At 36.9% G+C, this 27,827-nt stretch overlaps 2 protein-coding genes across 3 annotated transcripts in view; both read left to right on the top strand.

Moving 5' to 3' along the window:
* abtb3a (ankyrin repeat and BTB domain containing 3a) overlaps positions 1-20,102 on the top strand; it is a 112,326-nt gene extending 92,224 nt beyond the window's left edge. The window contains exons 4-17 of one of the 2 annotated variants that reach the window (XM_089126732.1): positions 311-463; positions 1,156-1,321; positions 3,934-4,023; positions 5,661-5,762; positions 6,703-6,796; positions 9,085-9,220; positions 10,735-10,958; positions 11,928-12,106; positions 13,121-13,226; positions 14,401-14,503; positions 15,181-15,262; positions 15,455-15,523; positions 15,908-16,021; positions 17,384-20,102. In XM_089126732.1, coding sequence (XP_088982858.1) covers positions 311-463; positions 1,156-1,321; positions 3,934-4,023; positions 5,661-5,762; positions 6,703-6,796; positions 9,085-9,220; positions 10,735-10,958; positions 11,928-12,106; positions 13,121-13,226; positions 14,401-14,503; positions 15,181-15,262; positions 15,455-15,523; positions 15,908-16,021; positions 17,384-17,605 — 1,840 coding nt within the window. In that variant the 3' untranslated portion in view covers positions 17,606-20,102. The remainder of the gene's footprint in view (positions 1-310; positions 464-1,155; positions 1,322-3,933; positions 4,024-5,660; positions 5,763-6,702; positions 6,797-9,084; positions 9,221-10,734; positions 10,959-11,927; positions 12,107-13,120; positions 13,227-14,400; positions 14,504-15,180; positions 15,263-15,454; positions 15,524-15,907; positions 16,022-17,383) is intronic. The other variant, XM_089126733.1, reaches the window with a different exon arrangement.
* Positions 20,103-21,847: 1,745 nt separating this feature from the next.
* Positions 21,848-24,435, top strand: cyb5r3 (cytochrome b5 reductase 3). Its single transcript, XM_039694284.2, has 9 exons — positions 21,848-22,264; positions 22,543-22,665; positions 22,743-22,815; positions 22,902-23,008; positions 23,100-23,229; positions 23,328-23,411; positions 23,496-23,581; positions 23,835-23,934; positions 24,040-24,435. The coding sequence occupies exons 1-9, from the start codon at positions 22,247-22,249 to the stop codon at positions 24,210-24,212; spliced, it is 894 nt and encodes a 297-aa protein (XP_039550218.2). The 5' UTR covers positions 21,848-22,246; the 3' UTR covers positions 24,213-24,435.
* Positions 24,436-27,827: the final 3,392 nt, after the last annotated feature.

Below are 27,827 nucleotides of genomic sequence, written 5' to 3'. Positions count from 1 at the left end.
CCGTCATTATTTATATGAAGCGTAGAGATGGTAATTAGTAGAAACTGTAATCCCATCAGAGAGCTTATGATTACTTCTTTAAAGTATCCGGAAATTGCAAACGTGATAAAGGAAGCAAATGTACGCCGACAGTCAAAGGTTTGGACGCACTGGACTGAATTTGTTTCTTATGATCATAAAAACCTATTGGTCTGAATGTTTAATTCTTAAATATTAGGAATGAAGTTTGTTGACAAAATAAATGATGAAACACCTGTAAGCAGTAAACAGCTTTTCTTAAATCAGACATATCTTTGTTCTGCCCCTGCAGGCCGTTCCTGGTCCTGCCTCCATTGATGGAATGGATCCGGGTGGCCGTGGCGCACACAGAACACCGCCGAAGCTTCTCTGTGGACAGCGATGATGTACGTCAGGCAGCCCGACTGCTGTTACCCGGGGTGGACTGTGAGCCGCGGCAGCTGAAGTAGGTTTGGAAGGCAACGCCACTTCCGTACATGCACAAACACATGGTCGGCATGCACGCTATAAATATAGAATGCCTTTCTTAACAGTTAGTCATTCATTAAAAGACAGAGGGACATACAAACACCTAGACGCGCACACACACACAATGTACTCAAATGCCTCGTATGAATTGCACAGAGGATTGTTAACTTCTTGTGTGGATTTAGTTTCCTAGTGACAAGCTTTGAAGTTCTATGTAAATGACTTTTTACATGGACACAGTTATTTTTAGGAGCACCTCAACAGATGCCGGATGAACCTGGCAATTTTTTTAATGTCTTCTTTTTCCATGGCAACAATCTTTTAAAGTAAAAGCTGCCTAAATTAATAACCATCTCTTCGAATGTGTGTGTGTGTGTGTGTGTGTGTGTGTGTGTGTGTGTGTGTGTGTGTGTGTGTTGTCTTTCTTCTGAGCCTAGTAACAGTTTCTTGAAAAGAAAATGATGTTATAGGATTAAATAAAATATTTTATAATCATAAGATTTTATATGTAATAATATATAATGTATTTAATATACAATATAAGAATATATACTAAAAACATACCTAATTACAAGCTGCTAGGCTGAATCTAATTTGTGTGGCAGAATATTAAAGAACTGTTGTATGTGTATTTAAAAACTAAATAAACACTTACCTTTTATTCAACAGATCAGATGACTGCTTCGGTACCACAAGGAAACTGGACGCTGCATCCACAGAAGCAAAATTCCTGCAGGATCTGGGCTTCCGGATGCTCAACTGTGGACGAACTGACCTGGTCAAGCAAGCAGTCAATCTGCTTGGGCCAGATGGCATTAACAGTATGAGTGAACAGGTGAGCATGGATATTTATTCATTACAAGATACTTTTAAAAGTAATGCATCACAATATTGTTTTACTCCCCAAAAAAGTAACTAATTTGTATACTAAATTATATATTTGCACCTTTATATCTAATAATATTATTATTAAAATTAGATGATATGACCTTGAAAGTGGCATTATATTGCAATGAAATTCACTGAAAAAAATATTCAACATGAAAGGGCATTTGCCAACTCATTTTACTTCAGTAATTTGACGTTACATACAGGCACCCCAAAAAGTTATAAATGTCATTGCATTTGATACAGAAAAAATAGCAAGTGGCATTTGCATTTTTTTTTCTGAACTAACCATGAAAAGAGGCTTGGTGACACTAAAAAGAAAGTCCTTTTGAAAGTGGAGCAAGTTAAATGGGTTCTTCACTGCTGGCAAAATTGGCTTTTTAATAAAAGAAAAATTGATGTCTGTACAGTAGAAAAGTGGAAGAAAAATTGGTGCTACCTGACTAGAGAAAAAAGGATGCTGTCTTCCCTTTTGCCAAATAGGTATATAACGCCAGTCAAACATCCCTTCCTTGAGTAGGAAATACTTCTTAGAAAACTTTTACTTATAATGGTGTCAACTGTCGACAAAGCTTTCAAAAGTTCGTCAGATGATGCATTTTGCTGACAAATAATCATGAATTTCTTTTTCCAGGTAGCACAGAGAACGACTGTTAAGACAATGTAACAATACAAACGCATGAAAGTAACACTAATATATATATATATATATATATATATATATATATATATATATATATAATAAAAAATTGGGAGGGGGAATGATGCACTGTTGAATTGTGCAAAATAAAGAGCATGTATTTTGATTACAGGATTTGGCTTCCCTTATCCATCCTACAGTGTCTTTTCAATTCTGTTGGCACAGCTCCTTTTGTCTATACTGTAACACATTTTACAGTGACTATGAATGCAATTAATTACAACACCAACAACATAATAACAGAGTGTATTTATGAGCAGCTCCACTAAATAATAATGTCATGAAATAATCACACATCCTTTAGTATTAATCAGAACTTGCACTGTAATTACTCCGCAATGTTAATGCTCATGTATACTGTGACTTTCTAAAAATCTGCCTTCCATAATTTTCTATGTATCTCATCTGCCTCATACCATTAAAAAATGGCCTTCTTATAATATTATATGTGGGAAGAAAGATGACCCACATAGACATTTAAAGGCTAAGGAAATAAATAAGATGTTACATGACCTTTTAAATAAGGGAAAACGCTTTTAATCTGACTGATCTGTGTAGGAAGCATCTATCATGATAGTAGTCATGACACTCTGTATTATGAATCAAACAGTGACATCTGTATATCTTATGATTGCGTGTTGTTGTCACGGTCTGTCTTGAAAACAACAGCCAGTTTATGAAAAGAATGACGGTGATATGCCGGTGCTGATAAAGTAGATAAAACTAACATGTGAAATTGAAGCGAAATGTAATGTGATGTGATGACAAAGAGAATAGTTGGAGTCCAGCTGGGAATCATTGAGAGTTGCTCCATCTTTCCCTGGAAGAGTTGCTCCGAAATCACACTGGCAAATATGGTACTTGTTATTTCAAGAAAAGCCTTGAGGGAAAATAGGACTCAACTCACAAATGAATCTCCTTCTTCGTGGTGAAAACTGTTTGTAGAACTGCACACGCTCGAGTTAGTAATGGAGTAAAGTCTTTACAGGGAGTTTTAACATCAAGCAGAATGCCTAAAAATCCCTTTACCCGTGTAAAGAGTAAAATTAGCAATAAATGAACTGAAATCACTGTGAAATTGAGTGCATTAAAAACTTGACCATATATCTCTTTTTACAGAGACCCAGGTGAAATTTAAATAGATTTGTCACCATTATATAAACACATAAAGAGTTTTCGCTAACACTTTACATTAAGGTTTCTTTAGTTAAAATTAGTAACTGCATTAGTTAACGTTAACTAACAATGATAAATACCTTTAAAGAAATGTATTGAGCTTTGTTTGTTCATTTCAACATTTACAAAAACGTTATTAAAATCAAAAATCGTATCCGTTAACATTAGTTAGTGGATCTGAGCTAACAATGAACAGTTGTATTTTTTTTTACTAACCTTAACAGATAATTACTGTAACAAATGTATTAATCATATATACTGTATAGTTTATATACGAATGATTTTAGTTAATGTATATATATATCTCAAAACATGACTATGAAAGGTGAGAGGGTATTAATGGTGTATTTTCTTTCAAAGACTGTTTAAAAACGTAGCTAATTATTTGGCTTTATATACCTTAATGCACTGATGCTTATATGTGTGTGTTTCCCTAAAGCAGAGTAAGACTTGAATTGTTTTCTGTTTAATGTGCTTTCATTGAGCTTGAGCATCATCCATAAAGATTACTGTTCCTCGGTTCATTTAAATGGACACTTCAAGCCCTTAAGACGATGTTATTTTCAGAGACTTTTTGCTAAATAACTAGTGCCGCAGTAACTTGTGCTGTAGGCTGTACAGCGATGGGCTCGGACTATGGCATGTTTACTGCAGGTGTTCAGTGTTTTTTATGTGTTCCTCAGGGCATGACCCCTCTCATGTACGCGTGCGTCCGTGGGGACGAGGCCATGGTGCAAATGCTGCTGGACGCTGGGGCAGACATTAACAGTGAGGTCAGTAGTTTTTGGTTGGACATTATGAAGTGTCATGTATTTTTTTTTTTTTACTCTGTCTCTATTAAACTAACTATCCTATCTCTATAAAATAAATCAACTATTCTCTCTGTCCTCTTCCCGGTGCTGTTTGCATGCACTTAAAAAGTGGTCGTGTCTACTTAGGTTTTCATTGATCTCGTCGATATTTATTTAGATTAGAAGCAAATGAGATATGCTAATGATTTCTTGCAAAAAATGACATATTTGTACAATAGTGTCAACAAACACTATTGACTATACATATTTTTTAAATACAATGATTACCTAAAGTAGATTGTGGAACATTCAGGTTGAAAACATGAAACATGATAATAAAAATGGATTAAAACTGGCTAGTTTGCATAAGACAGCATTGACTCAATGTAATTCTAATAAAAGGCTTATTAAATGATATTAAAAGGAACATGTTTCACGTATTTGCCTTTTATGTATTAGTCCTGAAACCGGTGAAGAACGAGTACAGGTCAAATTTTACCACACAAAAATGTTGGGATGTTACTTTTATGTTTTCTAATTAGCATAATATGCCTGGATGAGAAGTCCCACTATTTTTGATGATTCGAATGATTGTAATTTAATGATTTTCTTTTAACTGTATTACCGTAATAAATAATAAAATCATTATATATTAAACGCAGTATAACAAATAGTACCACAATGACTAAATCCTTTGCATCTTAAGTAAATTATTTCATGGTAGTATTTCACATTACAAAAGTGAGAGTTTTTGATAAAATGTCAATTATTTTGGGCTGAAATTTGACCTTATGTTCTTGACCATTTTCATGAAAGTCAGTCCTGTACATGCATGTCATGATGTGATATTGTGACCTCATGTCGTCTTCATTTGACCCTTAAAGGAAATTTTTAAATGGAGTTGTTGACTTGGGCACAAAGCACCAAACGCATAGACAGTGATTTTAACTTGTTTTACAAATTGCTTCAAGCTCAAGAAGAGTATTAGCAGGTGGGCAGATGTGCAGTTATTTGCCTACCTTATGTCCTAATGTTCCTAGGCGGTTTTGCACAAACAATTGTTTATCCTTAATCCCACCCGAATTATCAGTTCCAAAAGGTCATGTTTGCCTAGACAAGAACAGATGCTCAGTTCAGCATGCAGTTCAGCTGTAAGCATTCAAACCAGACAAGCCTTCTTTTTTGGTGCTTTGTACATGAGTCACTGCTCACTTACACTTCTAGCGTTTGAACTCGCTGCCAATTATTCTTCCTGCAGTCTTTGTTACCGCTATGAAAACCGTGAACTAGATCCTAACCGTCTTCAAACCGTGGTCAGGATTTCGAGTAAATCGATGATGGCGTATAGGGAGCAAACGCAAGTAAACCCTAGATTGTGGGATGGATGGAAGAAGGGGTTTGGAGAACAAAACAAGCACTTGCTCTTTCTTTCTCTGTTCGCTTGAATTAAAAAAAACAACCAGACGGCGGAAGAACTTTCCAACTTTCCGCTTACTCATTCACTCTTTCCTTGCCCTTTTTTCTTTCTCGTACTCCTGCGATTCCGCAATTGGAGCTCAGTGTTCTGGTATATAATGGCTAATTTTTCTCTCCCTGAACTTCACCTATATGATTCCCAGGTGCCCAGCTCACTACACAAGCACCCCTCAGTTTATCCTGACACCAGGCAGGGGACTCCACTCACTTTCGCCGTGTTACACGGACACGTCCCTGTCGTGCAGGTAGTGGCGCTGTGAATGATTTGATGCCTTCCACCTTTGTACTTTCCTTGATTATTATTATGATGCCGCCATCATAATAATAATGGCACAAAGAAAACTGAGCTCAAACTTTTCATGCAGTTCAGCATCAGTTTCTTTGTTTCTGTGGGTGGTGATGGCGCAGTGGATAAGACGCATGCCTTTGGTGTGAGAGACCCGGGTTCCAATCCACTGTGAGACACCAATGTGTCCCTGAGCAAGACACTTAACCCCTAGTTGCTCCAGAGGCGTGCGACCTCTGACATATACAGCAATTGTAAGTCACTTTGGATAAAAACGTCAGATAAATGTAAATGAAAATGATTGATGTTGCTGCTGGATGTTGCTGGGCTGGATGGTGCTGCCCCAGTTCTAAGGAACTTGGGTGAGGATGTAGACTTGTATCAGGAATAGGCTATACGTGCCAAAAAAGAAAATGGAGGCCAGTTTATTGACTGTGCACGCTACTTTTCCCCCCAAAAGTGTAAAAAAGTCTTAGTTTCACTGTAAATACTCTATAAGTATTGAATCCAATGTCAGAAGGCCCACTTATTTAGCTCTTCCAGGAAAATGGAAAGGCAAGGTGATATTTCCTGGGATATTTATCAGTTTCCCAGAAGCACACATCCACAGTAGGAGATCTTATCAGTAAAATCCTTTTTATTTCATTCAGTATAAATTATTTCCCATTTTCTTTGACAAACAGACCAAAAATCGTCTACCTAAAGCATCAAGAGGGAATGAAATTATGACCAGATTACCATTAAAGATGTTTACTAATTACAGATGGCCTATGTGATGAAAAGAGCAGGCTAATTTAATGCAATTACAGGTCTTTTATTTACCGGTATCTTGGTGAAATTAAAGTTAAATCCTCTCAAATCTGTTTTATAATGACGGTTCTTCTCACCTTATTGAGCAGCTTCTACTGGATGCCAGAGCTAACGCGGAGGGAGCGGTTCAAGAAGCCACAGAGAATTACACTGAGACGCCACTTCAACTTGCATCTGCAGCAGGTACATACAGAAGCCATACAGAAACTTTCACAGTATGAATTTATGTATTATTAAATTGCAAAATATAAAACCAAGTTGCATCTGCAAACATGAAGCAATTACTGGCCAAAGACAATTACTGATGTCAAGGTTATATTTATTGCATGTATGAAATAGTCTCCCTCAAGTTCACACAGTCCAACAATATATCTGCATTTTATTCTTTTACATTTTTTTTTTATTTTGCTAAATTTTAGTTTATTATTTTTCTATCTCTAAAATAAATGCCACCTGGTTTGATATTTATGGTTTGACATTTATCTACCTCTAAAGGAAGAATATTAGTACCTTAAGAGATAATTTACTCTCATTTTGTCATCATTTACTTACTCTTATGTCATTCCAAAGCTGTATGACTGACTTTCTTCTGTGGCACAGGTAGATATTTTAAAGAATGTTTCAACTTTGTCCAAACAATGAAAGTCAATGGGGTCCAAAACAACATTGGATTTAGCTGATCCATTGACTTTTTGACGGAGTATTATAAGTTATTTAAGTTATTATAAGTATTTATGGTAGTAATGTGCACCATTTAGGGGTAGATGAGGTATTTTTGAGAGTACTGATTAGTGGCATTTACATTATGGACCCTCCATGTGAGTGAAATCTTTGACGGCATAAATACATTTTTTGCTCTACATCCAGAACCCATTTTTAAATGGTTACATTTTGTTCCTTTTTGTGCCTCTAATTTCAACCAAATGGTCTCTGCTGACTGTTAACTGACAAACTGAAGACATTATACTTTTGTGGCCCAGACCGGTTCCAGAACCATAACAGTATTATTCAGAGACTGATGGGGCTGTGTCGCTCTCAGGAGCTCTTTGCAAACTTGCTAATGAGCCTTAGGAACAGCAGCTTTTTTTTTTCTTAACATCCACAGTGTGAATGTGACAAGTCCACACGGTGGAATGATGCATGGAAACCAGTGCCAAATGAGATTTCATAATCCCGGCTGTGGCAGTCCTATGAATATGAATTGACCTGAGTGATATTCATTTACATTAGCCAAGTGTTTTCCAGCATAATGCTGAAAATTACCTGTCTGCCCCACTTAGCGAACACACTCTTGAAGACTTGGGTAATTCAGGTCTGAGTCAGCTGGTAATGGGCACCTTCTCTGTGGGATAAAAAAGGATGGGGGTGCACAAAAATTGTATCATCTCATGCAGAAGAGGGGAATGAAGGAACACAAGCCAAACCGATTGTCTAGAAACAGGTTTAACCGTATGCCTGTGTTCCCTTGTGACGCCTCAGAAATGGCTGCGGATGGGATTGTTTGAGCCTCATCGGATCCTTATCAGGCCTCACTGATTACGGCCCATTTGCTGTATGCTGGGTCAATTACCCCCAGTGTTAGTGTTCAGGGTTTCCTTCTAATTTAGAAAAGCTTCCTCCTCATTAGTCCATGTGGATGTGAACAGGACAGTCTGCTAATTTACATTAGTAAATCAATCTGGGGCTGGGGACGACCTGCCAGACAATCTGATTCATAAATACTTTTGCTTTAGCTCAACTGGTAAAGCAAGTCCTCGCAATTCTGGTAAAATGTGTACCGTTTTTATGACCTGTTCAAGGTCAAACCATGCCAGATAAGAGACAAAGGACTTTCTATTTTAAATTTATGCTGTCGCTTAATATGAATAAGGGAAATTGTAGATGGAGGAGCCAATCAGGATAAATAAACAAAATCCGCAACTTAACCTATCCCCTTATTAAACTAAACAAAGAAAATAAGTAACGCAAAACTGGTCTAACTCAATGTTGTATGATAAAAAGAGGGGACTAAAATACAGTAATTGATTTTTTTTCACACTCTCACAATTTATTTAATTAATGAATTATTGAATTCATTATTAATGAGATTTTTTCACACTTTTTTTTTACTTTATCAACATATGATTGACCAAAATAACAGAATTCTTTTTACTTTTATTTTTTAACACATTTTTTACTCTATCAATATATGATTAACTAAAATAACTGAGATTTTTTCACTCTTTATTTATTTATTTCATATTTTTGCACTTAATCAACAAGTAGCATATTTGCATAGTGTTTAATGAATGTTTTCATAAGAGACCGTCCACCTTGTAATACGGCCACAAGAAACACATTTGAGAGATATGCCACTAGTTGTAAACAGCAATGTGTCTCTGCTGACCTTAATAGTAGGTAAACTCTAAATGTGTTGCTTTGGATAAAAGCATCAGCCAAATTAATGTAATAAAATGGTCTTCTTTTAACAGGCAACTTTGAGCTGGTCAGTCTGCTTTTGGAAAGGGGAGCAGACCCTTTGATTGGCACCACTTACCGTAATGGCATTTCCTCTGGTCCGCTGGGTGAAATGAACTCATACAGCCTGGCAGCAGCACATGGACACAGGTAATTCACTATGACTCAACGGAATGTGAAGTGTGTAAAGTGACAGCACATTCACCACCAGCACAACGGGGAATTGAGCTTTCATTATGGTTCATTGACACATCTGTTACACATATCATTATTTCTGTGTCCTTATACATCATTCGGACTGCAGAAACTTAATCTATCAGAACTGAACCCCTGATGCGTTATTATTGGCACTTATAAAAGCTGAGCTGGTGTATTTGACTGCAAAATTGTGTGTAATTTACTACCATAACTCCAACCCCATCATTCACACAGTGAACGGTATGGATGACTGCATGCTCATTCATTCATTCAGTCTCACCTATGGCCAGCGCTGCATAATAGAAGCTTATTGAAATTCATATAGCATACGTCTGAATGAGAATCCAGCATGTTCAACAGCCAACTCACCCACCTCTGCGGTATTTAGGCAATCCGTTATAAAGTCCTTCAAACGGGACACATCTGTATCTGAGCCAGAACTGGATGTCTTTGGCTTCAAGTCCTAGGGATGTTTGCAGTTGTGCATGTCGCAGTGATTGGTTGTTTATGCATATTAGATCAGTTGTAGAGCGCTGGTACTTTCATGAAAGTAAATGAGTTTACAAAGACAAGAAAATGCGGCAAAGCAGAGAAGAAAAACACATTGGAGTGCATTGATAAATGGAAGTCATAAAGAAGCACTCACAGTATTTCATAGATGGTTTTTTTTTTATTCAAACACTTTGTACTCATCAATCCACTGATTGCACGCAAGTAATCCTCAATGGCTAATGGCTTTGTATACAACAGTCAATTGTGACAGTGTTTTTGTTTTTGAAAAAAGTCAATCTTTACTTTACACAAAAAGTATACTGTTATTATTTAAGTCATGATGTTCCAAACTTGTGCTAATGAGTCAGTAAGACGTTTAATTGATTTTGAAAATAATATTATTGTATTCATAACTGTTTTCTATTGTAATTAATATCTTTTAAAATATAAGTTATTCGTGTGATGGCAAAGCTGAATTTTCAGAATCCATTACTCAACTCTTTTGAAATCATTGATTTAATCAATGATTTGGTGCTGAACATTCTTATTATCAATGTTGAAAACACTCACTTTCAGGATTATTTGATGAATAGAAATTCAAAATAACTGAATAAAAGTAAAACTTTTAAAGGTTAGTGTATAAGTTGTGTGTGTGACACAAAAGAGCATTTTAAGGATTCTTCATGGTGCTCTTTTTATGTATTACAATATTTTTTGAGTTCATACAATATACATAAAGTTCATAATCACTGTCAAGCTCCAAAAAGACAAAGTAAAAAAATATTATAGGCTAAAAGTAGTCCAATTATCATAGTCTAAGAGTAGTCCACAGTCTTCTGAAGTCATACAATAGCCTTTGTAAAAAAAAAAAAAAAAAAATTGAAAACATGAGGGTGAGTAATTGTTTTGTGAGTGAGCTATTCCTTTGAGTACACATACCTGAGCGTGTTTGTTACATGCACTTGCTCCTGCAGGAACGTGTTCCGGAAGCTTCTGTCCCAGGTGGAAAAGGACAAGGGGGACGTGCTGTCTCTGGAGGAGATCCTAGCTGAGGGTTCAGAGGTCGTAGAGAGGAGAGCACCACAGAACGAAGGCACCCTCCGGACAGGCAAGGCCAAACTAAGAGCCCTCCGCGAGGCCATGTACCACAGTGCCGAGCACGGCCACGTGGACATTACCATAGACATCCGCAGCCTGGGTTAGTAAAAACACTGCACGATTACCACAGACATCTGCCGCCTGGCTCACTTCTGTCACGCAGCGATAAGTCTCAGCCTCAGATGGCATCTGGTGCGCATTGCACACAAAAACAGCCATTTCCAATCTTACTTGTGAAGGTAAAAAGTCAATTTACTTTTTATCAATCCAGCTACTATAATGCTAATTTTGAGGCTGAACTAATCGCTTCCCAAAGTTTACCAGGTTAGTGGCATCAAATCTTTGAAAGACACTCTTTGAAAGATGTTTGAGGCCCTTTAGTTGCTAGTTAACTAGATATGCATGAATATCTTTTGTGTGTATTGTCATTATCACTATGCACCATATTTATCTACTAAAAGATGCTATTTACACTATCGTTCAAAAGTTTGGGGTCAGTAAGGTTTTTGTTATGAAATAGTTGTATACTTTTATTCAAGAAGGATGCATTAAAGTGACAGTAAAGACATTTATAATGTTACAACAGATTTGTATTTCAAATAAATGCTGATCTTTTGAACTTTCTATTCATCGAAGAGCCTATAAAACATGTATGACAGTTCCCACAAAAATATTAGGCAGCACAGCTGTTTTCAACATTTATAATAATAATAATAATAAGAAATATGTCTTGAGCACCAAATCAGCATATTGGATTGATTTCTGAAGGATTATAAGACACTGAATACTGCAGTACTGATGCTGAACATTCAGCCTTGCCACCACATGAATAAATTACATTTTATAATAGAATTAAAAAACTGATATTTGAAATTGCTAAATTTTACTGTTTATCCATTCCTTATACTGTGTTCTTTCAAAAACATGAAAAAGTCTTACCTTCCCCCAATTTTTATAATATGCATTGCATTAGTTCTCCTTACTGAGGATTGACAGATCGATGGACGCGACAGATCCATTCTGAAGGGAATATTATTCTGAATATAATTGATATGGATTCCATATGCAGGCGTGCCATGGACCCTGCACACGTGGCTGGAGTCCCTGCGGACGTGCTTTGTGCAGCAGCGGCGACCGCTGATCCAAGGCCTGCTGAAGGACTTCAGCTGCATTAAAGAAGACGAGTACACAGAGGAACTTATCACGCACGGACTGCCACTCATGTTCCAGATCCTTCGAGCCAGCAAGGTCTCAATGCTTTATTACAGCCTGAGCCAGTATCAGCCCTTTATTTACAGATACTTCCTGATCATAACAGGAGACATTAGTGTAGAGTTGTGAAGTGCATTAATTCAGAGCTACTACACTCCTCCTGTTGTAATTAGTGTTATTTTAAAATTATTTATATAGTATTGTAGTATTTATTGATAGCTTTTATTTTATTTTTTTTCATTTTTAGGCATTTTGTATGTGCTTTTGAAATTGTATTAGTTTTTCTTTGAGTATATTTTATTGGGCTTTTTCTGTTAATTCTGAAGGCAACATTTCTATATTTTGTTCAGGTTTTTCCATCTAATTGAATTTTATTTTATTTCGATTAAAGGAATAGTACACCCCAAAAAAGAAAATTCTGTCATCATTTACTCACCCTCAAGTTTTTATAAGTTTTCTTTGTTCTGTTGAACACAAAATAAGATATTTTGAAGAATGTTGGTAACCGAACTGTTTTTGGTCCCCATTGACTTCCATAGTAATTTCTTTTTCATATTATGAAAGTCAGTGGGGACCAGTTTGGTTACTCACATTTTTCAAAATGTGTTCAACAGAACAAAGAAACTTAATGTTTAGAACAACTTAAGGGTGAGTAAACTATAACAGAATTTTCTTTTTTTGGGCAAACTATCCCTTTAATAAAAACTGTTTTAATAGTTTAGCTGCTTGTTTTAGACTCTATAATATTACAGCGCAGTTTTGTTGTCATTTAACACTTTAAATTATTTGCAACACTATTTAGAATTTAATGTCCCTCGTAAGTCTCTGCATTATTCTTATCACTGCGTGTCAGTCCCTGTCTCTTAGCAAACAGGCAATCAATGTCAGCCACGCCAGTTCAGCTTTCTCTGTAATTAACAAGATAAATCCTCTCATTACAGAGCTCATCACAAGTGCCGTGTTGCTGTTACCGTAGGCTTGGATGTGTTTTACTTTTAGAAAACAGAATTTAGGGTCGAACTACAACATGTGTGTTTGTGTGATCTACAGAATGAGGTAATCAGCCAGCAGCTGTCAGTAATCTTTACCCAATGCTACGGGCCTTTCCCAATCCCCAAACTCACAGAGATCAAAAAGAAGCAAACGTCACGTTTGGGTGAGTATGTCAGTGGCACCATCTTGTTAAAGGGATAGATCACTTTGAAATTAATTTTTGGTGTGTTTTAGCTTACTTCAAGGGCATCCAAGATGTAGGTGTCTTTGTTTCCACAGTAGTTTCAATTTTGATATTTTTAGGTCAAACCGTTCGTGTCCATCAGTCATATAAAGCAGGTCTATGGTCACCACCTCAAAGAGCATGCACAGAGAAGTCCAAATTAAACATGATTTATATAAACAGTATTTATATCGTTTTTACCTCTTGTAACCACAGCAACATCCAATTGATCTGAGGGCGCGGGTGCTTTGTGGCTGTGGTAACAAGAGGTAAAAACGATATAAATACTGTTCGTTTTATCACACAAACCGCTCGTTTCGTGTCTTAGGCCATCAATGTGTACTTACATTTACGAGTCATTAAATCATGTTTAATTTGGACTTCTCTGTGCATGCTCTTTGAGGTGGTGACCATAGACCTGCTTTATATGACTGACAAACAAGAACGGTTTGCATGGTTTGTGTCTTTCAAAGGGACTTCATTTCTGTTCTGCCTCTACATTACCAACAATATCAATAATTTCACTGAATCAAACAAGCTAGAGTGTTTGGCCTGTGCTGCTTTTCAGCACATCAGCAAAATTGCTGAGAAACAACAGTTCTATAAACAGGAATTTGAAGTAGAGGCACAATAATTTTGTCTGTTTTTGCTCCGCTAATAAAAAAAATATTAGACAACCAAAACTAACTGTTGTATTATGCACATTATGTGTCAATTCAGATCATTAGAAAAGGCCAAATCAACATGTGCTGCACAAGGATTCAAGTTAATTGGTGAAGCTTGTTAAATCCATGTGTTAAGCTGCATTAGTCAAACATCAGTTTCAGTCAGGAGACAAAAAAGTAGCCTATGTACACTTTTAGTTCAATTTCATTTGACTCTCAAAGTTTTAGAGGAACACTAGTGCCATCTAGGCTTTGGTTAAGCTATTGCCAGGTATATAATTATAAAACTGACATCTGTCATGCTCTTTCATTTAATGTGTTGATGACAGCCTGTCAAACTCAAGACAAGCCACTACTTCTAAATAATGAAAACGCTTGTGTAAACAGTGTTGTGTAATATTGCGTCTCCAACTTAGGGACTTCATCATTTGATTTGTTGCATCCCACAGATCCACACTTTCTCAACAATAAAGAGATGTCTGACGTGACATTTCTGGTGGAAGGAAAGCCATTTTATGCCCATAAAGTGCTGCTTTTTACTGCCTCAGCAAGGTATGTCTTGATGTTGTAGAATTTATTATACAGCAACAGGAGCGGCAGAACTTTTTTACCTTTAGCAAACGTGCTTAAAAGCGCTTTCCTAATATGGTCTATAATTCACTGTAGTTTTAGCACCGGATGTTATTTCAAACGGTCATTTGTGCTCATGATAAGAATAAAAATGTCAGAAGAGTAAACTTAAACACATTTTGTCTATGCATGTTTATACTGTATAAACTCCAAATAACTTTTGTTCAGCTTCGAAACACAAAAAGATATTTTAAATGAAGTCTAAGAGATCTCTGTCCCTCCTATAACATCCATGAATTAAAAAAACTAAAAATTAAATGTACAAAATGCGCATGTGAATTTTAATTCAAAAACGGTATGGTTTCTAATTGTTGACATTTCAATTTCATCTCAAGATAACATTTTAATAATAAAACCTTTCCAAATCTGTGAGGTTTGCAAGAATATTAATTCATGCAAAGTGACTGGATTTTCTAGGATTCATGAACCAATTCATATTCATGACATTACATCATATCCTGCTTTGCAATTCCGAATATCTTACAGCCACACAATATAAAATGTAAATGTTTTTACTGAGCTTTATAAAAAAATGATTTTGTAATAATACAGCACTTAAAGGACGTTAATGTTTCTCTTTACCTCTTTCTGACTTGCAGGTTTAAGTCTCTGCTCTCTAACAGACCAGCAGCTGAGAACACGTGCATCGAGATCAGTCATGTCAAGTACAACATTTTTCAGGTTGGAATCTTCTGGTTCATAAATCCCACTCAAACTCATGTGGTATTACAGTCAAACTGCGCTACCCTAATTCCCTTCTCTGTCAACACAGTTCGGCTTAGTGACAAAATACGTCTGTACATTTGTGACTAGTGCTAAGCGTCTGTCTTAAAATGTTTCTTAGAAGTTTGAGAACTTTTTCGTGTGTTTCAGCTGGTAATGCAGTACCTCTACTGTGGCGGTACTGAGTCACTGCACATCAGGAACACTGAAATTATGGAGGTATTAAATATTCTCTTCCCTTTCCTCCTTTATGCTCCTAATTCGTGCTAACCCGTAACCCTTTTTTCATCACCATGGCGCCCACACACTAATGATGACTTAATGATTAATGACTTGAGATGATGTTGAATGTGATGAATGAGTGAATTGCGGTCTGATGGCGTATGGGAGATTTCTTATCGGAAAACACTTTGAGAAAAAAAAAAATCTATATGTAATCTCTCATTTATCTTTACCAGATGGAGGCTCTCTTGCACGTAGAACTGCAGCAGAAATTTTGATGAATGTTTATGTATTTTAAACTTAATTAAGCGATTGCTCTTGATCGTTATAAACCTGAAAGCTTGATGAGTTTGGCTCATTAACAATCCCTCTGCTTCAAAGCTCCTGTCTTCAGCCAAATTCTTCCAACTTGAGGCTCTCCAAAGACACTGTGAAATCATCTGCTCCAAGAACATCACGACCGACACCTGCGTGGACATATACAAACATGCTAAGGTGCTCTGAAACATTCATTTAGATGTCAATCTAATGCACTTTTATTCATACATTGATTAGGTATTTAATGTGTTGTTAGGATCGGAGATTGTACATTGTATGTTTGTAAAACCTTGGATTAACATTTCATTTGCATATTTATGAGGTTAATAACATTGATTAGACAAATGCAGCATGCCAACGAGAATGCGACCTGTTTTAGTAATTGCTTGTCTGTCTGTATAAATGTCAGCAGCTTAATTTGCTCTGCTTGTTTTGAGTCTTTAGAAATATACAGATCAGGGGCGTAGCCAGAATTTTATTTTTGGGGGGTCCTGTCTTTAAATGAGGGGGCAACATTATTTATATACACTGTATATCAAGTTGATCTTTCCGTGCTTTTTTAAAAAAGTGTAATATTGTACTTTGAGTTTGAGTGCCTGCCATTGTCACGGCATATTAACTCTCACGCAAAGATGAAGATGACAGCGTACGTTACGCGCAACACGTTATATAAACAAATCAAGTTTGAAAATAAGCTGCATTTTCCCGTGCAGCATTTTGATTGGTCAATCTATCAATCCTAATAAAACAACTTTTTTTTTTTTTTTAAGCAATCAGAAAATCTGAGGGGACCGGACATGTAAATGAGGGGGCCTAGGCCCACCCAGGCCCCCTCGTGGCTACGCCACTGATACAGATTAAGTATCTGTGTGAATATTTAGACAAGAATTGGTGTACATTATGTTACGCTTGACCACTTTGTGTTAATTCGTGCGTCAAGAGCGAAACTGATGCGCGTAAAAAAAGAAAGTTTATAAAGTAAAAAAAAAGTTTGAAGCGAAATTTACGCGCGTCAGAATCGAAATCCGTTGGCGGCCATTTTTTGTGTCGACCCAGCATTCATCGAGAGAGTCATCTGTATGCTCTGTATTTGCTCTAGAGAGCAGAACAGTAACGTGTTAGTCATATTACAAAATAATTTATTGAAGCATTCACCACGTGAGCAAGCAGCAGGCTCCTGATTGGTTAACACGACGCGAACTTGACGCCAAAGTTCCGATTTTTCTCGGGCGGCAGGCGCGAATTCGCGATTTCTCGTCAAACGTGTGAATGCACAAATAGCACTAACTAAATCATTCGGGCTTAACGCGGCAGACGCTCAATTCGCGCCATTTGCGAATGAGGCGAATTTGCGTCTACCAGCCACAGGAATTTTTTATGCGCGTAACGTGTCTTTGAATTGACTTAACATTGAAATCATCCGTGCCTGACGTGCTATTCACGTACGGTGTGAACGCAGCATTAGGGAAAAATTACTAAACATTAACTCCGAATTATGAATAGTGTCTCACAATGTCATTACGTCCCACTCATCCTCAGTTCCTGGGGGCCTCGGAGCTGGCAGCCTTCATCGAGGGCTACTTCCTGAAGAACATGGTGCTCCTGATCGAGCTGGAGAACTTTAAGCAGCTACTGTATGAGGTTCCTGCCGAGAGCCCCGGTCCAGGCCCGTCCTACGACGTCCTCCATGACCTCGAGAGAACCCTGGCCCTGCGCATCCGCTCCATCCATCTCTCAACCTCCAAGGGCTCCATCGTGTGACACGTTCTCCATGCTCATGCCAACTGTTCCTTACAGCGGTTTCATCAAGAGCTCCATTATTGTGTGCCAACCACTTGGAGACATTTCAAACATCACCGCCGACATGACAAGCACCTGCCCGACGGGATGAGCTGTAGGGAAGGCCAAGAGATGGGTTTTAGTCCACAGGCTAACATCTCCACAACGTTGCAGAAACGTCAGCCTGCGGAGCTCATACCATTCCAAGGGCTACGTTACGTCGTGGAAACATTCTAGCAACGTTGTGACAAGCTAATCACGCCCCAACCAATGTTAGTGCCCAGGGAAACCATGGCTTCTGATGTCATCACTGCCTCGGCGATGCATGTGGATTGGGCCAGTTTCATTTTTAGGTGGAACTGTCACCAGGCTACCCGCTGTGGACAGTTTTAGTAACACACACAGTTATATTACTGTACTCTCCGATTGATGTAATAGTGTTAGCCTGCCCTCTGAACCCTGAATTTGTGTAACATTCTCTCCAAGTGTCACTAAACGCTAAGCCAACAATGCATGTTAGGTTCGGTAGGTGATATCGCCATCAAGTTCCTAAGCATTTGTTTTCAAGTTAGGACAAAAACATCTGCTAGGTGTAGAGTTTGTAAAACGGAGGTGTTTTATATACTTACTAATACTCACATCCAACTACAACTTTTGGTATTTGTGACACAGAACAATATGCCGGCTGTTTAAATCCTAGCACTTGTGTTTAAAGCTTCGCGGTTTTAAGGAATAGGGATTTGCTACCTTCAGTCTTTTGATCCAACATAAATTATCCAAGTAGACTAAACTTATTTGAGTTGTTTCTTTTAGTTTATCCTTCTCACCATCGTGTCCAGATCTGAGCTTTTCATTTCAGCCCACACGTTTTAATGACCCTCCAATCTACCACTGTGCTTGGCACACTTAAAACTGAGCAGTTCATCTTTGCCTTGAGGTCGTGTAACCAACGATCTGTGTTGAATAATCTGCATGGGTCTGGAACTTTTGTAAAAATACACACACATGGAGCTCATTTTCCTTTAGTGGATGCAGAATTCTTTACTAAATTACGGAATTATTTACTATGGTCCTTTGAGGTCTTCGTTGCTTGCGAGTCTGTCTAAATCGTGTTATGAAAGATGCCATTGCACTGGTCGCTAACTTCGTGGCCCAATGTACAAATCCCCAGTCCTCACCTGCTGCACTGCTTTTGTTCAATGTGAAAAATGTGAAGCCAGCTCAAAACAAGCTGTTTTTAGTGTGCATGTTCTGGTTTTACCCGTGTTAGTCTGTAACCCTTCAGGATGTTGGTAAGTTAGGAACTGTACCTGATGTATAGTGTTACCAGCAGAAGATTTTTTTGACCTGGCTGAACCCAAAGTAACAGATTTCTATTTACGACATTTCATCCAAAGACTATCTAGAAGTTACATCAAAATTTCACCATTTATCAGCACACATGAGAAGTGACTATATGAATAAGTACGCATGACGTGCTGGTAGTGCTGTCAAAGAGTCCTGTTTCGTTGTATGATTTATATTTCGTGTTTGTAATTGAATAACTTGGTTATGAACATCCTCATGTAAAATGAAAGGTTGGATTATGACTAAATTTAAAATGAACAATTGAAATACATACTGATATGTAGCGGACAATATCACGATGCAAATAATTTAAAACTGTGAAGATTTTATTTTAAAGAAACTTAGTATAGTTACTTTATTTTCTTACAAAGTACATTTATAATTGTGCAATCCCTGTCTGCTATTTTGTGATAATAAGTCATAATGTAACTGTATCTTTGCAAAACGTCAATGCTTTGACAAAAGCTAACACAAAAACAGACAAGGATAAATCATGTTCATGTCATTTTGATGATCGGACCTGCTTAATTGCAATGTCCTCGGCAAACCCCACCATTTGTGTTCACGGTTTAAAGAAAAATGATTTGTAAAAGCAATACTTGACACAAATATGTCCATGCAAGGTCAGTGCTCTCCTACTACTTGTGCTTAGCATGGATGCTTCTCCATGTAGCCAAATGTAAAGCAGAGGCCAATGTCATGAAGTGTTCGTAAAAGCTGTAAACCTCCCCACATAAAAAGATACTTGCTCTGTGCTTCTTGGCTTCAGCTTTTTTTTTTTTTTTTTTCCTGCTTCAAGGCTGTTAAACATGCTTTAACTCTTCGGTCTCCACTAAGGCACACTTTAGACAAAAACCTGCATGCTTTGGCTGGATCAGAGTCTAACAGAATTTGTTTGCTCTTATTATTTCACCTGATTGAAACATTGTACATTGTACAAAAGATATATAGAGAAATATCTATAGAACTTGGTGTAAATATAAGGGACGTGGTTGAGTTTAACAATCGAAAAAACAAGAATGTTACACTTGTGCTACAGTACAGTTGTTCAATGACATGCATTTGTGTACAGTCAATAGAAATTACCACGATTGACCACTGTGTTGGGTCATCAATAAATTTCTGTGATAAACTGTCGAGTCTTGATTGATTGCCACCTTACATGAGTTCAACAGAGCTTGTTTGTCACTTCATTGAGAGTGTGGATGCAATTTTGCCACATGTAAAGAGGTTTGGTCAAGTTGCAAATCCTTTTTGGAAGACTAAAATGGTGATCTTGCCTGTTAAATGCCCAAATTGAAACTTTTTTTTCAATTTTCTGAACCTTGATGTCATTTTTCACAACTCTAGACACAAAACTCACAACCAATGATGCAAATGCACATTTTTCAAAACTTTAACCATTTATTAATTTAGATCATTTGTTCATTTAACATACAGTAAATGACCTGCTCAATATGACACAACTTAACATCACAGTACTACTATTTCAAAAGGCAATTCACACATTACATTTCAAATGAGTGTCTATTCATTTCCTTTCAATGATAGAACTATCAATTGATACAACTGCTCAAAATGATAAGTTACTGTTGCAGTATAGACACACAATCATCCATATTTACGGGAAATCATGAAAGTTTCAAGATAACGAGATTCAATGTCACCAATTAGCGTGGAGCATGAACCAATTTGACTATTATATCAATGGATTTAGCATAATATTAAACTGTTAAATTAATTTATTACACTGTTACTATTAAATTATTACTGTGATAATATAAACTGTTGTGATTGTACTAGTGTTTTGCATCAAGATCACACACTTTGTTCAATATGTGTGCATTCTCTCCACTACTGCAGTACTTTTACGGAGATATTTACTGTACCATAATGAAACCTGTATCACCTATTTTGTCCTACAATAGAATGATTGTATGAACAGTGACATTGAAACTACCGATTGCTTGTGTGTGGTTGATCTATAGTTATGTTTCAATGGTATTTCACAGTAAATTTGTTTTTTGAACCAATGATTGTGCAAGTGCAAGATTTCATTAAAGATGTGAAAGCAGTGCACAACGAAATGTTTTGAACATTAGACAGCCTGTGTTACAAGTAATAACCGTTTTGAGTTTTGTGTCTAGAGTTTTGAAAAATTACATCAAGGTTCTGAAAATAGTAGCAACGTGATTGTAAAAAAAAAAACTGTATTTGTACTGTAACAGTAAACCCATTCCCACACCTAAAAATACATATTTTAATCACTGTTAAAACCTCTATATCACAAAACTTAACATCTAGCATAGTTGTATCATTGGTAGAATATAAAATATTTCAATACCAACAAGTAAAATATAATGCAGGCTAATGAAAATATGGGGGCAATGTGCAATAACTTAAACTTTCTAAATTAGCCTACACGCCACCACCTACTTAAGAATTTGATACAAGTGCTAACAATAATAGCCTAACATTTCCGTGTTTCTTTGGGTTAAATTACTCATTTTATTAAACAAATGCTGTATTCTAATTTACGTTCTATATTACACAGTGTATATTTTACATTAAATTTATTTTTGCACTAAAATTACTTGTGAGCAAATGGCGGAATTAGTAACAATTTGGATTTTAACAGCAGAATCCAACCTCAAAATTAAGCAACTTTAAGCAAACATCTGATTGCACTATTCAATACTATTCATCTGATATATATTTAACTGATCGAAAATTTTATTTTACCTGTAGCATAAATTTTATCGGGAACAATTTAGCCATTGCATTTATCACTAGACAAATGGCCTAAATTTTTCTGCATTATAATAATTTCTTTATTCGGTTTAAGATCAAAGATTATTTGGACATTTTCGCCGCCTGGTGGTCAAAGGATGCATAGCATATACGCGTAAACTGCGTTGACACCATAGTCGTATATTCTATATCTACTATCGTTATTTTTTTGCAGTCTATGGGTTAGACACGGGTTCATGTGTGAGCTGAACCATTGATATGTAAAAAAAAAAAAAAAAACCCATTTCGAGTCAGTTATGGCGTAACAGTAAACAAACGAAACAAACGATTCGCAAAGGTTTCGAAGCTTACGTAACGACGTCACTAGCAGTTATCTCCTCCCATTCCAGGAAGAGATTGTCGTTTTTGACAGAAGCAGCAGCAAGCAGCTAACTAACTTTCTAGTAAAGTTATTCTTTCCCTGTTAGTGTTATAATTATCCGTCGTCGTTACTTGATAGAATCTCTGTAAACACTGCAGGAGAAAATGTCCTTCATCATCAACGTGAGTAACAGTTATCTATATTTTAAATAAATGCGTATTTATTCCATCGCCTACGGGTTTTTTTTATTGCACCACGCATACTCTCATACTCTCAATGTTACCGATGTTTCAAGAATTTAAATAATGCTAACGTTAATTGTATCCAGTTTGTTGGCATTCTCTGTGCATCACACACCCAGTTTGTTTTTAGCCTTTGTGCAGGACACGCACACATTGTAATTTTGTAAATGAACCTATTTGGTATGTTAAAAATTGCCGTTTTATTTTCCTTTCTCTAGCTGATCTCTGGCAGCCTTCGGTTCGTGTTTGATTTGCTCCGGAGACTCTTTGGCAAGAGCAGACCTGCCATTACCCTTGAAGACCCCAATTTGAAGTATCCATTGCGCCTTGTGGACAAAGAAGTGAGGATATTTTAAAATGTGATGGTTTAACTTGTGCATAACTCTTCTTTAACTCTTTCTTTCTGCCTTGTATTAAGATTGTTAGCCATGACACAAGAAAATTTCGCTTTGCTTTAAAATCACCAGATCATATTCTTGGACTTCCTATTGGTGAGTGCAGTAGATTGCTGTCTTTTTGCATTTGACCATTGTTCATTCATTGGCTAACTTGAATATGTTGAATCATTGTATTTTAGGGCAACACATCTACCTGTCTGCCAGGATTGATGGCAACATTACGGTGAGGCCTTACACCCCGGTGTCTAGTGATGATGACAAGGGCTTTGTGGATCTGGTGGTGAAGGTATGCGTATAACAATAACACAAATGTAGATTGTTAAACTGGTTACAAATGCTAAAATAGTTTTTTTTTCTCAATTTATTCTTTATTTTAGATATACTTCAAAAATGTCCATCCAAAATTTCCAGAGGGTGGGAAGATGTCCCAATATTTGGAGAGCCTTCGTATTGGTGACACGATTGATTTCAGAGGACCAAGTGGACTTCTGGTTTACAAGGGCAAAGGTTTGTACTCTTGAAATCCACTGTGAGTCAGAGAAAAGCTATGAAAGCAACTGAAATAAAAATTTTGTAATGAAGTTACACTATCAATATTTTTGCAGGGTCATTTGCAATCAGGCCTGATAAGAAATCCGACCCTGTGGTGAAAACCGCAAAACATGTTGGCATGATCGCTGGTGGTACAGGTAATCACATTATCATCTATTTCATTATTATATCAGTTTTTGGAGCGCAATAAAACTATTACCTCTTTGTTTTATTTTCTTTAGGCATTACACCTATGCTCCAGATAATCCAAGCAATCATGAAAGATCCAAAGGATGAGACTGTGTGCTATTTACTTTTTGCAAACCAGGTGAGCCAAGTTTTTTTTTTTTCATTCTGTCTTGTCTATATATAGTTTTGGTTTATATTACATTTATATATGTTAAAAAGATGTAGTAATTCTAAACCCAAACTATATTCTATTCTAAACCCAAACTATATTCATGTTAAAAGTGAGTGTAATTCCTGTGGACAAAAATACAACTCGGTTCAATTTGTTTGTCATGGAAAGTATTTAAAACTAAGAATTATTCCCACTCACTTCTCTTCATGTCTTCAAACAGACAGAAAAAGACATTCTCCTACGCACTGAGTTAGAAGAGGTCATGGCCAATCACCCGACACGCTTCAAGCTGTGGTACACCGTCGACAGGGCACCAGACGGTAAGAACATCTTGTTTTTACAGATAGAAAGAACAATTTTAGTTTAGGTGACATTAATATTTGACTAGAGGGTGACGCGTTGAAATATTCAATTTCATGTGGTAGGCTGGGAATACAGCCAAGGCTTCATCAGTGAGGATATGGTGAAGAACCACCTTCCTCCACCCGGTGATGACACACTCATCCTCATGTGTGGACCTCCTCCCATGATTCAGTTCGCCTCCAACCCCAGCCTGGAGAAGGTGGGCCATTCCATTGACAGGCGCTTCACCTTCTAGATGGGCCTTCTTCACCTGTGACACTTGAAAGCAAGCGGTTTTGCATTAAGCAAGTGCAGCTTCAGTTAAAATGATAGCCATGGCTTTCACACATTTTACCTGCGTAACTGATCTGTATATGATGCAAAGAAAATGCCTGTACGTTTTCAGTTATATCAAAATGTACTCACTGTTTTGTTTTTTTTTGTGAGAAAATTCTGCATGCATAAATATTTATCTGCCATTAAGTCATGGAGAAGTTGTGTGTGTTTTATGCCTGGATTACAGCAAACTTTTTTTTTACATTTTGCAATATAATCAGATGAAGGATGAGATTGGAATGGAATGCAACGTTACACTTGCATTTTTGCTTAATTATGCACCTTTTAATCAACAAATATTGATGATTTGTAATAGTGTCTGTGTTATACATTTTTACATAAGCAGCAACAACAAGCTGTTCATCAAAGTTCATGCTCAGTCATTAGTTTTACACTAATCTTATTAATGCAATCACTCTAAGATGGATCACTCTGTAGGTGGGACCTGGTGTTGATCAGTGAGTTTACACTGCTCATTTGCCTTGTTATATCAAAACTTGTTTTTTAATTTGTCAAAACAAAAATTTAAGAACAAATCGGGGGTTTGTCCTTTATTAAGTGCCTTTCGGATAACATTATTATATTGCATAAATTAGATTCAGTTCTAAATGCATGATTCCATACAGTACATGCTGAATTCAATGATTAAAAACAAAAGTATATATATTTTTTTGTATTATTTCACCAGTTTTATACCTTTTTGTACAAGACTTGTTTGCTGTTCACCACGCTTGTCTACATGGCCGAAGCATATTCCTCCAATAATTTATCATTGACCAATAAAATTATATTCTTGATTGTTTGTGTAGTTTGTAGTCAATATTTCAAGTTGTTTCATGTGTTAAAATGCTCTCTGTAAGAATCTAATTTCTTTAAAATTGCAAACTATTGGCCTCCAAGCAAAAAACTTGCAATAAAAACAATATGACTGTTACGTACTCGTACGTATTTAAGTGTTGCAATATGGATGTGGGTGTGTTGTTGTTATTGTAGTGTGTGTTTCAGGTGTCCGTTGGATCAATCTGCTGTCAATCTTCATCATTACGGTGACGTTCGCCTCCTCCAATTACATCTCACCACTGCAGTTAAAGACCGGGCTCACCCAAATGTTGAACAGCTGTTTGCTCACTTTTGTTTGTTCCCTTGTTTGATTTGCTTTCAATGAGTTTCTGTGTGTGTCTAACATTTCAGTTGCTGTTTATTGTTGCTTAGTGTTTTGAGATTATAATGTCAACCTGATCATTTTACACGGAGTGTGTAAAGCTGGGAAGAGAGCAGGTTAGTAGGTCGCGCGACATACACTTTGCACTTAGGATATTGTTGATTATGTTATAGACACAATAGTTTAGGACAGTGCCCACTTTGTAAGTTTTTGTTATGTAGTTAGTATAGTTTTAGTTAGAGTGTCTTGACGCCGAAGATTATTATTTTCTACATTTTGTGTTTGGTAGTTATTTTAGTTAAACTTAACCTTTAGATAATTCGTTTTGTTTTATTGATTTCTTTGATTTGGGTATCTCTCGTGCTCATTTTCCCACTTTAAGTATTTGTAATGTCTGTTATTGTTCTTATTTATTGTTTGTACCTGTGGCAAACACATTTTTTCAAACGAAAATGGCAATGAGGATCCTTTTTGAGCTGAGTTCTGATCGAGTACGTTTTTTTTCTTGTTCTGTCCTGCACTTTGAGAGACACACACTGTTTTTATAAATGTTGCTCCCTTAATCCCTAGAAAAATAAAAGAGGGACGTAACAATGACAAAAAATTATAAGCAATAGGTTGCTTGACAACAGCATCCATAATTCTATAGCATACATCCTTAATTCTAAAAGAGGGAGCATTTGGTAATTTGCCTTATACACATTTAACACAATAGATGGAAACTTGCTTGAGTATGAAAATGTTAAAGTACCAGTATATGACTTTTATTTTTAATATAGTCATTGCCAAATTTACCCTGACCCATTGTGAATTTAACTTCCTGTCCAGTGGCCAAGACTGCAAGTGTGGGCAGGCCAATAATCAACTTCATGGGGTAGGGAGTTGTGAGTGCAAGCATTGAGGATTTTTATTTTTATTTTTCTAACTCTCGATTTGCAACGCTAATTCACAAAAATCACCACAGGAGGGCGCACTTTTTATGTTTATTAGACTCGATTTGCAACGGTGTGTAATTCACACAAATCACCACAGGAGGGCGAAACACTTTTATGTTTATTAGACTCGATTTGCAACGGTGTAATTCACACAAATCACCACAGGAGGACCACTTTTATGTTTATTTATTTCTCAGAATGACAGAAACCGAAGCGCAGTTTTCATCCGCTCCACTAGGCGGCGTGAGAGGGCTTCACTGTCAGAGCGACTCCTTTGGTAATTGACGCTTGTTGATTACAGATAGACGCTACATGTGCAGATGACCATAAAAAAAAAAAAAAAAAAAAAAAAAAACGTGCAGATGAAAGGCACACAACTGGACATATTTCAGCAAATAAATCGACATACAGTCCGAAAAAATGCGGGAATTGAGTGTAATTTGACTCCTCGGTAGGTAACTTTTATGGGGTTCCATTTGTGCCAAAAATGAGTCGACTGCTTTGTGCTTTGTACTACACATTTGTCCTTGTCAACAGTCATTGTCTAGTTGATTGTAAAACTGGTATATGTTGATGTGTGTTTTCTCTGTTTAATGTCGATTTGATCTGTCGTTCTTACTGTATTGATCCTCCTTTTTCAGGAAAAATAGTATATGTTGATGTGTTTGTTCTGTATTTCGTACTTGAACTGTAGTCCAATAGCCTACTGTCGTCCCGTTCTGTCATCTGAACTGTCATCCTGTTCAGTATGGGGTTTCCATTTGTGCCGAAATTATGTCGACATGCTGTCTATGCTATGTGTCGTCTTCCTTGTCTATGTGTCTGTTCACTGTCTATGTTCATGTTGTCTGTCTATGCTATGTGTCGTCTTCCATGTCTATGTGTCTGTTCACTGTCTATGTTCATGTTGTCTGTCTATGCTATGTGTTGTCTTCCATGTCTATGTGTCTGTTCACTGTCTATGTTCATGTTGTCTGTCTATGCTATGTGTCGTCTTCCGTGTCTATGTGTCTGTTCACTGTCTATGCTATGTGTTGTCTTCCTTGTCTATGTGTCTGTTCACTGTCTATGTTCATGTTGTCTGTCTATGCTATGTGTTGTCTTCCATGTCTATGTGTCTGTTCACTGTCTATGTTCATGCTGTCTGTCTATGTTATGTGTCGTCTTCCGTGTCTATGTGTCTGTTCACTGTCTATGTTCATGTTGTCTGTCTATGCTATGTGTCGTCTTCCATGTCTATGTGTCTGTTCACTGTCTATGTTCATGTTGTCTGTCTATGCTATGTGTTGTCTTCCATGTCTATGTGTCTAAGATTGGAGAAACTTAATTTTTCGCCTGAAAAAAAAAAACGTAAGGGGTACCACTGTCGTTTTTTTTTTTCAGGTCAAATTTTTGAGTTTCGATATCTCAGCTCTGGAAGGGTCTAGAGCCTCCATTT

This window comes from Pimephales promelas, chromosome 24 (genome assembly GCF_988280905.1).
Source record: "Pimephales promelas chromosome 24, fPimPro1.hap1.1, whole genome shotgun sequence".
Lineage (NCBI taxonomy): Eukaryota > Metazoa > Chordata > Actinopteri > Cypriniformes > Leuciscidae > Pimephales > Pimephales promelas.
This window is presented reverse-complemented; position numbering and strand designations above follow the sequence as displayed.

Coding starts and splice junctions, on each gene's coding strand:
- cyb5r3 (XM_039694284.2), top strand. Junction 22,816..22,901: donor TATTCTTGGACTTCCTATTG/GTGAGTGCAGTA, acceptor ATTGTATTTTAG/GGCAACACATCTACCTGTCT. Junction 23,230..23,327: donor TCTGGTTTACAAGGGCAAAG/GTTTGTACTCTT, acceptor ATATTTTTGCAG/GGTCATTTGCAATCAGGCCT.